Source organism: Branchiostoma lanceolatum, chromosome 6 (assembly GCF_035083965.1).
Source record: "Branchiostoma lanceolatum isolate klBraLanc5 chromosome 6, klBraLanc5.hap2, whole genome shotgun sequence".
In the NCBI taxonomy this organism is placed as follows: Eukaryota; Metazoa; Chordata; class Leptocardii; order Amphioxiformes; family Branchiostomatidae; genus Branchiostoma; species Branchiostoma lanceolatum.
The window spans coordinates 12,105,539-12,120,025 of NC_089727.1; the positions used below are offsets into that span (position 1 = coordinate 12,105,539).

The 14,487-nt window shown below is 40.2% G+C and overlaps 2 protein-coding genes across 2 annotated transcripts; one reads left to right on the plus strand and one right to left on the minus strand.

Annotated features, from left to right (window-relative positions):
• Window positions 1-172: 172 nt before the first annotated feature.
• Window positions 173-11,047, plus strand: LOC136436639 (periodic tryptophan protein 2 homolog). Its single transcript, XM_066430798.1, has 21 exons — window positions 173-353; window positions 676-788; window positions 1,197-1,291; window positions 1,605-1,704; window positions 2,254-2,397; window positions 4,309-4,444; window positions 5,615-5,753; window positions 5,922-5,985; window positions 6,097-6,240; window positions 6,612-6,819; window positions 7,131-7,279; window positions 7,554-7,701; window positions 7,877-8,027; window positions 8,323-8,503; window positions 8,890-9,037; window positions 9,288-9,399; window positions 9,546-9,611; window positions 9,768-9,986; window positions 10,118-10,268; window positions 10,467-10,541; window positions 10,814-11,047. The coding sequence occupies exons 1-21, from the start codon at window positions 336-338 to the stop codon at window positions 10,995-10,997; spliced, it is 2,745 nt and encodes a 914-aa protein (XP_066286895.1). The 5' UTR covers window positions 173-335; the 3' UTR covers window positions 10,998-11,047.
• LOC136436643 (large ribosomal subunit protein uL22m-like) lies at window positions 10,998-13,925 on the minus strand. Its single transcript, XM_066430803.1, has 6 exons — window positions 13,836-13,925; window positions 13,157-13,202; window positions 12,743-12,941; window positions 12,136-12,201; window positions 11,855-12,002; window positions 10,998-11,556 (listed from the first exon to the last, which is right to left on the minus strand). Exons 1-6 carry the CDS (start codon window positions 13,855-13,857, stop codon window positions 11,345-11,347), a joined length of 693 nt encoding a protein of 230 aa, XP_066286900.1. The 5' UTR covers window positions 13,858-13,925; the 3' UTR covers window positions 10,998-11,344.
• Between the last annotated feature and the right edge of the window lie 562 nt (window positions 13,926-14,487).

Below are 14,487 nucleotides of genomic sequence, written 5' to 3' on the forward strand. Positions count from 1 at the left end.
GACGTCATTTACTGAACGAAAAACAACAAATTTCCTTATAAAACATACTATTTACCATTCAAAAAGCCAATTTTGGAAATGATTTCAGCACAATTGTTATATTTTGTGATAAAGACTTCGTAAATCTAAGTTTAAAGATCGGCAGGGTTGGGTCACTCGATGTGTCAAAGGTGAAAGGTTGTATCTAGCACATGTGAGAAATGATCCAGATCTGCAGACATTGATCAACGCGATCAATTCAGTATTTTTCTGTCGTCAAAAGTATGATAAGCTGAAAACATTGTTTTCCTAGATTTCTGCCAACTGTGCTCTATAAGTACAAGTTAAATCTAATCATGAAGTTTTCTTACAAGGTGAGTTTGACGATTTCTAGTTGTATTTATCTGTTGGGACCTGCTGAAATTGTTGCAAAAGCAATGTACAGGTCTTGTAATCAAGTTGTCTATTGTTCTAGCACTGGTCACTTTAGGTTTGAAAAAACACTGGGAGAGTCATCTCGATTTTAAGCCATAGATTGCAACGTTATGTACAACTTCAAGTATGTTAACTAAACATTATTATCATCAAATTATAATATTATTGAAATAACAACTTCAACTAGCTTTCTTCTGTTGAAATAATAGATTATAAGGCGTGAAGATGATAATAACATGTTCCTTCCTCTTGTTCTGTTAGTTCTCCAACCTGCTGGGTTCAGTGTACAGGAGAGGAAATGTCAGCTTCACTCCTGATGGCAACTCTATCATCAGTCCTGTGGGGAACAGGGTCAGCATCTTCGACCTCAAAAAGTAAGCCAGGAGATACATGAATTATGGTAGTATCATAATTATGATTAGCCTGGGTCCCATCCTAGTTAGTTTACGGGGGCTCCTATTCAGGCTTTTCATTTAATTATAGTGTTTGATGACAATGATTATCATGACGTCAAAGCCTCTGTGCTCCTCCCTTACAATCGTAAGTTTGAAGTTGGTAAGGGGTGAGTATGGGATCCCCGCTAAGCTAACTACTATGGCACCCAGGCTAAAGTATGATAATCCTTAAAAGTCAGACGCAGTTGTATGGTCCTACCGATACCATAACTATATAGTTTAACATCAACGCCTTAACTTATTATAGTCTCATAAAGAAACTCTATCAAAAATTAAAACATCAATAAGCCCTGTTACAGAATTAAGATGTTAATTGTTTCCTGGCAGTAACAAGTCCGAGACACTGCCAGTGGAGGCCCAGATGAACATCGTATGTGTTGCACAGTCTCCTGATGGAAATACTGCTATTCTGGTAGATGAAGGTGAGTGATATGGATACGGTTTGGCTACATGGAGTTTGAATGTGTCACAAATCAATGGAAGAGATTACTAATTCACATGCTAGTCATCAATGGACACATGTAATGGTAATCAAAACCTTATTTGCATAACTGATTAACTATAGACATATGAGAAACTCTAATATTTCATAGAGGCATTAGGTCTCTAACCTTTTGACAGAGGTGTGACATGAAAGACCAAACAAAATCTTAAGCATCAAATAATGCTTTGAAACGTTTATGGTAAATTGATAGGTACCTTACAACATTTTATGTATCTTTTTTTGGCTTGCAGTTGGGGCAGCACTACTGGTGAGCCTTGTCAGTAAGTCTGTCCTGCATCACTACCATTTCCACAAGCCTGTACACACCGTCAAGTTCAGCCCTGATGGAAAGTGGGTATATTTCTTTATTTTGTAATACCTATAAACCATTGCAAAGCAAATAATGACATTAAGTGCAATAACAAAGGAGACATGTAAAAGTAGAAAATATGTCTTAACCCTTAAGCTGCCAGTCCCAGTTTAAACAGGGATACAGAAACATGTCTTATGTGCTGCGCCTGGTTATAACCGGGATAGGGTATTCCCCACAAGAAAACAGAAAGCTTTGCGTGCGTGTAGCGCTCGAGGCCCGGATGTTAGGGCGTTATGGACGCTGGCTGTTTCGCGGGTTTCGTGAGGGAGGTCAGGGTCAAACATTTTTGATTTTTACTTGCCTAAAAAACCTGGCAGCTTAATATTACTAACAGCTGTGCAAGTCTGTGTCCTCAACCATAGATGGTACATATATAGCTTACAAGTGTTCCATCCTGTTGCAAGAAAAAGTTAACAAGATCAATATCTTACCATTTGAAAGTCAACCCCTATGCCCAATACCACTTATTCTTAGTATTTTATCAATATCAGTCACTTAAAAATGATGATGCCGTTTTTTGTTAACAGAAAGTTTGCTGTGACCCGTGAGAACCACACGCTGGTGTACCACGCTCCTGGGAAGACGCACGACTTTAACCCCTTCCGCCTATACCGGAGTTACCACGGACCTTATGATGATGCCACCTGTATCGACTGGACAGATGACTCCAGGTAAAAATTAGATTCTAATACAATGCTTTTTTTAAAACTTTGATTTAGGCACATTTGGTAGATTGATGCAGCATAAAAAGAAACTGAAAGATCAAGTTACAACAGGGCGCTCTCTATGCTATAAAAATGATTATGAAAACTAGAAAGGCAACATTTGCGAGCAAATACAGCATGTTTAGCCATACTCCTCGCCATGCAAAAATGGACTCTCTCAAAATAACAATGGACCATTCTAAAATACTTCCACTAAAAAAAATGGATCAAAATTGAGTTTAAAAACAATTATCAGTCTCTCCATACAGGAATGGAGTCTTCCAGTAGCACATCAACACAATATGGACCAGTCCAAAACCATTTGGTAGATTGATGCAGCATAAAAAGAAACTGAAAGATCAAGTTACAACAGGGCACTCTCTATGCTATAAAAATGATTATGAAAACTAGAAAGGCAACATTTGCGAGCAAATACAGCATGTTTAGCCATACTCCTCGCCATGCAAAAATGGACTCTCTCAAAATAACAATGGACCATTCTAAAATACTTCCACTAAAAAAAATGGATCAAAATTAAGTTTAAAAACAATTATCAGTCTCTCCATACAGGAATGGAGTCTTCCAGTAGCACATCAACACAATATGGACCAGTCCAAAACCATATCCACTTATTAATTAACAAATACACTTCTGCTAACAAATGGACTTTTTCATAATCATTCCAGCTCAAAATTGAAAGAAATAATTACAGAATGCTCCCCTTGCAAGAATGGGATATTCCGTGCCATCTCCATGTAAACTACACCAGTGGAAAAATATCCGCTGAAAATTACACTCTTGCGCATAATCAACCCAGTTCAAAATTGAATGAAAAAAGGTCAACCCCAGGGAAGAATAAGAATGAAGTTTTCCATAGTATACATAATGATATATATGAAGATTTGACAGGAGAAGAAGGAAATGACCAAAAACAACATATTTCAGCAATAGTATGGGTGAAATATAAAAATGTGACACCCCTTTGTTTGAATGCATGATTCAATAGTATATACACTTCGGGTTGAAAATAACGAAACCAAAAAATTCTTTGTTTAAAAAATTGTTTTGAAAGGCTGTATGGCAAACATTTGAATGAGGGCCTGTGTACATACCAAATTTCACATTATTTTGGTCTAATACATGTAGGAACTGGAGATGTGTATCTTTTTTTTAAAAAGAGTGAACAAAGCCATGTAATCACATGTCCTAGGGATTCCCATACCATATTTGGCATGAATACTAGCCTACACCTGCGCCAGAAATGCAAGATAATTAGATTAACTCAATTGACCAATCAGGTGGTCGCAAGGCTCACAGGCATGCAAGGCCAGGTGCAAGGCACTTGGGGTCACTGACCTTTAGGTCATATGTAGTATTGAAAGTGACAGAAGTGGCAAATATTGTCAAGAAAGCCCAAAATAAATCGTTTTGAAGATATGTATGCCAAAAATGGGAATGTAGTCCTTTAAATATTTGTTCAAGCCACATATACAGCAAATTTCAGGTCATTCGGTTGAAATACCAGGGCGCAGGAGGCCAAGATATGCTAAAAATAGCCTAAAAACCTCAATAAAATCACTTTCAAGGTCAATATCAAAAAAAAGGAAAAAAAAGCACATTGGTTTTTGCCTACATTACCTCTGTACTAAATTTCAGGTCATTTGGTCAAAAAATGACAGAGATGAATCGATTTGAAGATTTGACAGGAGGAGGAGGAGGAGGAGAAGAAGAAACATGAGTAAAAACAATATGTTTAGCCATACTAGGTATGGCTAAACATAATAACTGTCATGTTTTGCATAATGTCTGTTAGTGGCCGTAGAATAGTTTTAAAGAGACTTGTTACATGTACATGTTGTTTTTCTAACTTGTCAACAGAGCCTTTGCAGTAGGCAGTCGGGACATGAACACACGTGTGCACGCTGCGACAGCCCTACAGAACCTGGCAGTCTACAGCTTCGGGGGACACAAGGATGCCATTGTGGGCTGCTTCTTTGAGCACAAGTCTTTGGATGTATCCTTAAGGGGGCACCCCCTAGTTTATTTTGGGTCTCAATTCGAGTTTGCACACCCCTAAGTCTAGCGACCGTCCCTTCCAGGAAATACTTCTGAGCCAAAACAACTGTGAATGGGAATGAAGGCTATCCCTCTAGCTACAAGAAAACCCGAGTTTCGGTTTCTTCAACCTTTGTAATGTTAGTAAATATAAGAGGGAAAAAGTATTTTTCCGTCAAAAATGAGGCGCAAAATTTGGCATTTTCCCGTGGAACTAAATACATCACAAATTTTTTTGACACGAAAATGACTGTTAGTGTCAGAAAGAGAAAACTCCAAGGTATAATCAAGCCCATTATAAAGAAAATCCTACCTCTGTGATTTTCACAATAACCCGACGCGCGAGGTAATGCAACACGGCCGAAAGAACGCAACAAAGGTCAATCGGGGTCGACTGGGCAGTTTACCTTCAACGCGTATGGATATCCGGAAGTAAGGCTCGGATCGAAACGCAATTTCCACCCAAAACACACCAATTCATACGCTTTTCGGCCATGTTAGTATCTAATGTCAGTTCGAAGCACATTTTGAGAAATGTGAACTCAAACCCAGACCCTCGAAACCCTTTCGTCCCTTTTTTGTCGCGGACTACCATGGACCACTGTCGCGGAAGAACTGGTGCGTGCACCGTTAATCAATGATACATTGATTTATTGATATTTGTAACTTGTTTGGATAATCTAACAAAGTCTGTAAAGACAATAGGAACTTTTGAGCAAAAAGTCCATACTGTAAAACTATAAAACTGATGACAATACATGTACATGTATCATGAAATACAATGTAGATGGATGAATGGTCTTTCTATTGACACATTGCCTTTAATTAATATAAGCTACATGGTGAAAGGCAAGGCCTAAAGCTAATCATATTGTCCAAATCCCCAATATCTGTTCAAATTGAAATGGCAAGTGGTGTATTTTGCTGAAGGGCTGTTATACTGGCTACATAGATACAGATACAGACAGGAATTGAAATTGACCAATAGAAGTCAGAAAGATACAGTTGACATTTATAGAAACAGCTTGTGCAGATATAAATGCCTTGCAATTGTTTGAGCTTTTGACTCAACCTAGTTTTGATGGCTCACATTTTTTTGATACATATGACCCTTGACCTACCTGTTCAGTTGTACACAATCAGTCGGGATGGTACCTTGGTGATCTGGGAATGTGACACTGACCTGGATGATCTTGTTCCCGGGTCAGCACGACCAAAAAAGGAGAAGGAAGTAGAAGATAAGGTCAAAGAAGAAGATGACTCTGAAGGTCAGATACCCTTAATCATTGACATATCTTTTTGGTGCATTTTCTCATGGAGTTCTTTTTGGCAAATTTGTAATGTAACATTTTCAGCTTCAATACAATATCTTGTCCTTTACTGTTTCATTGATGCATTTTGTCATTTAACATTTTTGGTATGAATTGGATTTACAGAAAGTGATGAGGAAGATGACGACAAAGACAAGCAGGAAAAGATTCTGTACAAGAAAGTTTCAAAGTGAGTATACCATTGATAAACTTGATCAATTGAAACTCTGTTGTATATTAATAGACAAAGTTAAACAGCTTCTGTATGAATAGTAATGTCTGCCTTTTCTTTAACTTTCAGGCATTACTTCAATAAAGAAGGTGACTTCAACACGCTGACGTCATGTGACTACCACAAACGGACCCACTTCCTGGTGACGGGGTTTGCTTCGGGCATCTTCCACCTGCATGAGCTACCTGACTTCAACCTCATCCACTCTCTCAGGTGTGGTATTGTAAATCAGGTGTAAACAGGTGTCTCTTACATTGTATCAAATACACTGGGAGCCTCATTTTTAGATGTTTTTAAGCTATTTGGAGATGGATATGTAGGTATGACAAGTTGCTTTAAGGTATAAACCCAGCTGCCACATGTTGATGTGATATGTTGAAGGGTACTTATACTGGCTCAATTATACAGATAAAGAAAGATTTCTTTTTCTTGTTAATACATAGCATGTGGTGTTGTTTGTAGCATGACCAGAGCAAAATGAACACTGCAGCAATGAGCGTATTACATGGTAATGCTGCATAGATGAAGATACTGAACAGCAAGATTTATGTGAATTATAATAACACTTTGTATTGTCCCTCCAGTATTTCTGACCAGAGAATAGCATCAGTATCCTTCAACTCTACTGGAGACTGGATTGCACTGGCCTGTTCCGGTTTGGGCCAGCTGCTTGTTTGGGAGTGGCAGAGCGAATCGTACGTCCTGAAACAACAGGGACACTTCAACAACATGTCCTCATTAGCATATTCACCAGACGGGCAGTACATTGTCACAGGAGGAGAGGATGGCAAGGTAACCTTTGAACTTTGGAATACTTTAATTGTGATCTTGCTAGATCTTGAGTAATGCTGCATGGTATGTGTATGTAGGATCTGAATGGTAGATTTGGATGTGCAGATATAACATTTACAATTCAAACTTTTGATTTGATAGAAACAACCATGGCCTTCTACATGATAACTGACTCCATTGCTTTGGTCAGGTAACTTTAAATATAGACATGTGACATCAGTCATGGGTCAAAGGTGCCTTGGAGTCAAAATTGTCCTCAGTCTTAATTGGTTGAGTAATTCCTATTAACACTGATGCATATCTTCCAATAGGTGAAAGTTTGGAACACGGGTAGCGGCTTCTGTTTTGTGACCTTCACGGAGCACACGGCGGCCATTGCTGGAACCATCTTCACCTCTAACGGGCATGTGGTGATCAGTGCTTCTCTGGACGGCACAGCGAGGGCATTCGACTTACACAGGTAACATAGTGCACCTTCCACCCTTTTGTTAATTTCTTTTACACCATCTTTTGTTAAGAGGAGAAGCAGTAGAATTGAACTCTTTTGAAACCTGCCGCCCTGCATGGCCTACAAATTAGAAGCTTACCAGCTCCTTTGCTTTCTCCATTTCCCTGAAAACAGAAAGTTTTCTTAATCATTTGAATGTTGAGAGATCACTTGAGACGAAGTGTTAACTATCTCTAAGATTCAGCAAAGTGCATGCTTTCTAACCTTTGCCCTGTGTGTTCTCCAGATACCGTAATTTCCGGACATTCACGTCTCCGCGCCCGGCACAGTTCTCGTGCCTGGCCGTGGACCACAGCGGGGACCTGGTGTGCTGCGGCGCTCAGGACATGTTCGAGATCTTTGTGTGGTCCATGCAGACAGGAAGATTGCTGGAGGTGGGGGACTGTTTTTTTAAATTCAAAATTCATTCATCATCTGGTCTCCTTGGCGATAATGTAGCAGTTTCTTTAGTTTTCATAACTGACTGTCAATAAAAAGGGGCTGCAACATACAAATGTACTTTAAGATTAAAGAAAATGTGGATGAATTTACTATTCTATTGTTATACAGGTTCTTGCTGGTCATGAAGGTCCTGTTGCCAGCCTAACTTTCAGCCCAGCAGATGCCATTTTGGCTAGTGCATCCTGGGACAAGACAATAAGGGTCTGGGACATCTTTGAGCGCAAAGGGTGTCGGGAGACTCTACAGCTGGGGTCAGATGGTATGTTATAGATGTGAATTAATGTCAGTCCAGTTTTAGCTCTAGCTCTTTAACATAATTTTGCACTGTTTGTCACAAGACATGTACCATATGCTATGTGCAGCATATATAGGTTCATTGTATCATGGAAATAGGTCCCCCTAGCTTTTTTTGACAAGTTTAATGAGAAGTGGACGATGACTTAATGTGGGTCATACACCTATGTCATGAAAACGGTGGTCACTTTTAGATTTGGGAAGACGCTAGAGATACAGAATCTTGAATTCTAAAATCAAAATGTCTGTGTCTTCTTTAGCCCTGGCTGTTACGTTCCGCCCCGATGGAAAAGAGGTTGCCATAGCGATGTTGAGTGGAGAGATTCAGTTCTGGGACCCGCACAATGCCACGCAGACAGGCAGCATCGAAGGTCGTCACGACCTTGGAGCAGGGAGGAAGGAAACTGACAAGATCACTGCCAAGACGTCTTCTGCTGGGAAGTGAGTTTGTGTCAAGGAATAACTTTCAAGGTCACAGTTTAGGCCAAACAAACTAAAGTTTTTGAATGACATTTTTTAGGAGCTCCAAATTTGATGCAAGTTATGTAGATAAAATTAGCTTGTTTTGTAGTAGGAATATTTTGCATCATTATTTTCAATTACACCATTTTTTGATTGAATTTTTAAGTTTAATTTCAATCAGTTCAAATACATAGCAAATAATCACCAAATAAGTGTTTACAAGTAACTAAAGGTGAATTTAGAGTGTTTTGTTTTTATCAAGGCAGAAAGGACCGGACTGAATTTAGCATTTTTCTCTTGTTGTCTTATGGGTAGGACACTGTGGGATATAGGATACTGATACATGTATTATTTGTTGTTCCCAGGTCCTTCTCCTCCCTGTGCTACACAGCAGATGGCACCTGTATCCTGGCAGGAGGGAGGAGTAAGAACATCTGTATCTACCATGTGGCAGAACAGCTGCTCATCAAGAAGTTTGAGATCTCCTGTAACCTTAGCTTTGATGCAATGGAGGTGGGTTGACATGTTACCCTGATACCTTTGAACATACATGTACAGTTTGGTATAACACTCACTCAGTGTCTCCCTTACCTTATTCAATTGACAATGACAAGCAATGATAATACATAGTTCATCTGTGTTGGTATACTAAGACAAGGTATTCTTGTCAATTACACACCAGGGAGAAGATTGAATAATGCTTTCTTCCTTCATTCAACATTTTAAGCAAGATTAACGATTGTTCTGTTTTCCTTTTCTTCAGGAATACCTGGACCGGAGAAAGATGACAGAGTGGGGCAGCCTGGCACTGGTGGATGAAGGACAGGAGGAGGGGGAGGGGGGCAAAGCCATCAGCTTACCCGGGGTCAAGAAAGGTCAGTTAGGAACTACCATTTTCTTTACCTCTACCAAGGAGGGCATGTTTTTGGAAGGATAAATGAAAAATATATCAAAGTTTTTCTTTTTAAGTGAGAGGGTAGGCCAGTTAGTAACAACTGCCTTGTATCTTGTCTTACTGCAGGTGACATGGCGTCTCGACACTGGAAGCCCGAGGTCAGGGTGTCATGTGTGCAGTTTTCTCCTACAGGTACTGCAGACATTCCTATTTTTAAAATCATTTTAAAAAACATGAATATAAATCATTTCTTTTGGTTAACAAAGCTTAGCTGTCTGCTGTATCTACATGTATTTCAATAAGGTCTGCTCTACAAGTACATTGTATTTCCCCAATCTCTCCCCCAAGGTCGTGCATTTGCCACCACCACTACAGAGGGTCTCATGGTCTACTCCCTGGACAACAGTTTGACCTTTGATCCATTTGACCTTGACATGGACATCACTCCAGCAACCATCAGGAGGATGCTTGGAAGGACAGAATATGCTACAGCCCTGATGATGTCATTCCGGCTGAACGAAGGAGCTGTGATACAGGAGGTGGTAGAGACCATTCCACACACAGAAGGTAGGGACAGCATGATATAAAAAAAAAATTCCGTAAGGTTTTGGCCATCACAAGATGGAATGTTCCCAGTTGGTTCTTTATTGAGCTCAAGATATGGCTGGCATTGATTTCGGATAATTAATATTTTCCAGTTTCCCATGTGAGCCAGATGTTACCGGACACCTACGTAGACCGGATGTTGCTCTTTGTTGCCAGTCAGTTGGAGACATCACGGCACCTGGAGTTCTACCTTACCTGGTGCCAGACACTACTGATGTTACATGGACAAAGGCTGAAGAACAGGTGTGTGGGTGTTTATGTTCATACCTGTGTGTGCACATTTGTCTGTTGTCAATTAGAAATGTCAATACACCTGGAGTTCTACCTGACCTAGTGCCAGACACTGCTGATATTTGCAAGTTTGTGTTTGTGTATCTGTGCATGTGTGTATGCACATGCATAAAGCTTTAAAGGTAACAATATTTCTCAATTCTCCCCCAGATCCATGTCAGTGTTGGCCATGTTGAGAGCACTACAGAAGAGCGTTACAAGGAGATATGAAGACATTAGCAAATTGTAAGTAAAGAGAATTGTGAATATTTGACAGCTTGAAATTTAGATATCACTGTTTCTGTACTGCATGTGTCCATGCATAGGTGTGTGCTTGATCAGGGGTCTGTGTGCATTTCAGGCAATGTATTCTGACCTAACCAGAATAATTTTTTCTCAGTACATCCTCTAAATGGCCCAAACTGACATTTGATTAACAGGTCTTGGGTTGTGTTCCTAGCATGCACTTTATAGTATTATCCATATAATACATGTCTAAACTGTACTTTTCCTCCCAGGTGTGACAGTAACAGGTACAGCCTGCAGTACATCCTGTCAGTGGCACAACAGGAGGGCAGCAGGAAACGGAAGGCAGGAGGGGACCAGGAGGAGGGAGAGGGAGAGATGGAGGAACTTCCAGATGAGGACTCCTCCCTACAGATGTCTGAAGATGATCTCCCCATGCAATCACACCACATCTGACAGATTTCTGAACTTTTAATTTCTAACAAATAAACTTCATACATTCTGTGCTTAAGTTGTGTTCTTTATTGATGGATGGAATAGCTATTTTGAGATATTTTTGTATGACATGAATATGGCTTACATCAAACCAAAGGAGTAACCAGCTGGGAATACACTTATTGTTTTTATGCTGTTCATTGTGTGTCAGTGATCTACAAAAAACAGTTTCAGTGAGCCAGTTTACTTAGATATGTCCTGCTTGTCAATATATTTGAAACAACCAACATTTGAGGCTGTACTTGCCCAGCCCACAAGTCCTAAAGCTCTTCAGCAATCTGAGTCCAAAGATTTACACATTTAAGTTATCATAACCCCATTTGGATTGTCCGTTTCCTTAAACTCTCCATGTAGTTGCTTGCCTTGTCGTACCCCGTAGGATCACGTTTCTTGGGAGGAGGCGGGCCCTCTTCTAGCCGCACCAGGTAGTGGCAGTATCCACAGTGCATGATGCCGAAGTGCCCCCGGCCATGGTACCGAATTTGCTGAGTATGGCGACCCTTCAACGCCAGAGACTCCGCTGTGAAGGAGAAACAGATCAAACTATTTCAATATTTTAACAGGATGAAAGCACAAGATCAAAGCTAATAGAAATTTGAAAGGTAATGTTCTAGTTAGTTGTTACTGATCCCCTGCTTTTGTCAGTTTTTCCCCTTTGCACTTAGAATATGAACAACTTTGACTACAAAGACCACAAAAAGTGTCAACTCTGCAACGTAAATTATAGGTACAACAGGATAAGAAATTAAACAAGATCTAAATACAATTCTAAACCTTACCAATTTTTTTATAAAATATATCTTATAAAAGCAACTCACCGACCCACAGGTTTGACTTGTATTCAACGTTACACTCTTTGATTGCTTCTTCCTGTGCTTCCAACAGAACCTCCTCTATGAGACGTGCACCTTTCTTAGAGATGGCCTGGAGCTGTACTAGAGCCTCATCTATACTCATTCCTCTCACCTGAGCAAAAGTAGAGAAGAACTGTTGAAATTCTGAATGCCCCATAAGTTATAAAAATGTAGGCTGTCCCATTTAACTTATTGATTTGACACTATATTTACAGACATGTGAAGATCAGAATAGAGACACCTACCATTGTGGCAAGGTACCACAGTTTGTAGTGGCTATACTTGAAATTCCTTCTGCTCACCCAGATGGACTGCAAGACATGGAACACATATGTTAGCTACGGTATATACACAAGGCCTTATCTAATGTTCATTTAATACAGTAGAGTCCTCTTCATTAGATAGATGTAGTTAAAACAACCTAACAGACACTCTGCTTTCATTTTTCAATATTATGAAATCCCAGGACCGAAAAATTAAATTAGTGCGACCTAAATGGTATATAATGGGGTTGTGTAGTGGTCCGCGCTTCTGTTACATCATCTAGTTCTGATTACTTGGAACCAGAAGGCCCGAGTTCAACTCCCGGGTAGGACACCTCTGGACAAGAGGCGCATTGAGTCATACCAAAGACTTTATAAAAATGGTATATACTTATGAAACAGTATGGAAGTTAAACACACTCTACTGCCAGTGCACTAGCCCCCTGCTGTAGTGATTGCACCACAGTGTGGCCCAGGGCTATGAAACGGAGATGGGTACCACCCTATGCACCTTATGGTGTGGGAGGATTTTAACTTTTGACTAAAATGGTATATAATAGAATACAAATAAACAGATTAACGATCTTACCGCAGGGTTTCTGGGTTCCCCTGGGGCCTGAGGTGGCAGCACTTTGCGATTCTTTGAATCCCAGAACCTTTTTCCATCGGCATCTCGCTCATCTTGTACAACAGTGGTGGTGTGGAGACAGCAGGCCGGGGGCTGGTGCACAGATGGGAAACAGCTGGCTGCTGCTATTCTGTTGGTGACAGCAGCTGTCCCCCTTAACCTTGACGTCAAAAGGGTAGAGGACATTCATGTAGTTAAATTTAAATACATATTCTACATTATCGTACAGAAAAGTGCTAACCACCATCAATGCAGCATGGCTTCCTCTACATGCTTGTACCTGTATACAATGTAGTTGAAGAGGAAGGTGTAGTTTGAAAAGAGGATGCTAGGGGGCCATGGTAAAGGTTGACCCATGATGAGAGAGCAGCTTACCTTGTGGCACCAGCAACATTTGTGACCAGCACTAGTCTCTGTAGACCTGAAATCAACAGCGACATAATTTGGCATGATTACAGACTGACCGCAATGGCAGGCTTGCTAAGACAGGCTGATTTGGTGACAAATTATTTTCTAAAACCTGTGTTTGATAAAAAGTTGAAAAGTACCTATTCCTATGATCTTAGCAATATTTGTTAGTACAATTTAACTGAGATGCAGAGGCAATCTGGGGCTAAACGAAGCTTAAATGGAAGTGGCTACTGTAGTACTGGCAGGATCATCCTGTCAGTAGTAGAAAAAAATGCAATGCTGACAGGACGATCCTGTCAGCAGTGCAAAAATTTCCACTGCTGACAGGATGATCCTGGCAGCAGTGCATTTATTTCATGATCCTGTCAGCAGTGCATTTTTTTCCAATAGCCTCAGGCAACTAAAATGACACTTTCTAGGATCATAGAACGGTACGTGGTCCAAGAGAAAAAGTAGAAGGGGGAGGGGGGCACGAGTACATTTTGCCTTTCAAAGTATAATAGGCGAATAAGAGTTCATTTTTCCTATCCACTACAGGAAAGATGATGACCGGCATTGAGCAGGCTAATCTACATAATGGTAACGTATTACGTGGGAATACCTGTCGGATACGAGATAAACTTTAACAAATATTTTACACCACCTTTCGACAAGGGCGCTGCCATCTTTGCCGCAAATCGTCAAAAGCTGTCGTAAACCACATGGTGCACGGCTATTCCATTCAAAAGTTAAGGGAGGGGTCGAAAATATATAGTATCCTTCCTATCACGCGGCCTTTCTCCACTTTCTCTCGAATTAATTCGTTCTGGTATTGAATTGTTTAGAAATTGATTCGTTCTGAAATTGATTCGTTTTGAAATTAATGTTGATGACAGGATGGTCCTGTCAACAGTGCAAATTTTACCACTGTTGACAGGATCATCCTGTCAAAAGCCTCAGTCATAGTATGGCATTAGTATAAGTTTTCCGAGATTTCGTTTGGCAATGTTTGTCATCCCATTTTGCAGCTTCTTTGTATGATTTACAACTTTGAGTATAGTTGCAAACTTTCTTTGGAGGGGAAGCGCCAGAAAACTGATTGATGTGCGAGCGGATGTTATCCATATAATCATAAGTCAGAGCGGCATTACGTACTAGACATATATCATTTCCGATCGCCCCATTCTGTACACGAAACTGGTGAAGCCTAGAAAAGTGCCTTTCACAATTACCGATCAAGAACATCCCTGTCAGCTCATGTAAGGCGAACAATTCCCACGGTTCTTCTTACAGGTGCTTTTGAATACCTGGTTGCG

Bases quoted from the DNA above. Each gene is read 5' to 3' on its own strand.
- LOC136436639 (XM_066430798.1), top strand. The intron at 1,292-1,604 runs GTGAGTGATATG...TTTGGCTTGCAG, and splicing joins TGCTATTCTGGTAGATGAAG to TTGGGGCAGCACTACTGGTG. The intron at 5,986-6,096 runs GTGAGTATACCA...TTTAACTTTCAG, and splicing joins CTGTACAAGAAAGTTTCAAA to GCATTACTTCAATAAAGAAG.
- LOC136436643 (XM_066430803.1), bottom strand. From the start codon at position 13,857: ATGGCAGCGCCCTTGTCGAAAG. The intron at 12,202-12,742 runs GTAAGATCGTTA...CATGTCTTGCAG, and splicing joins GGGAACCCAGAAACCCTGCG to TCCATCTGGGTGAGCAGAAG. The intron at 11,557-11,854 runs GTGAGTTGCTTT...TCTCCTTCACAG, and splicing joins CAAGTCAAACCTGTGGGTCG to CGGAGTCTCTGGCGTTGAAG.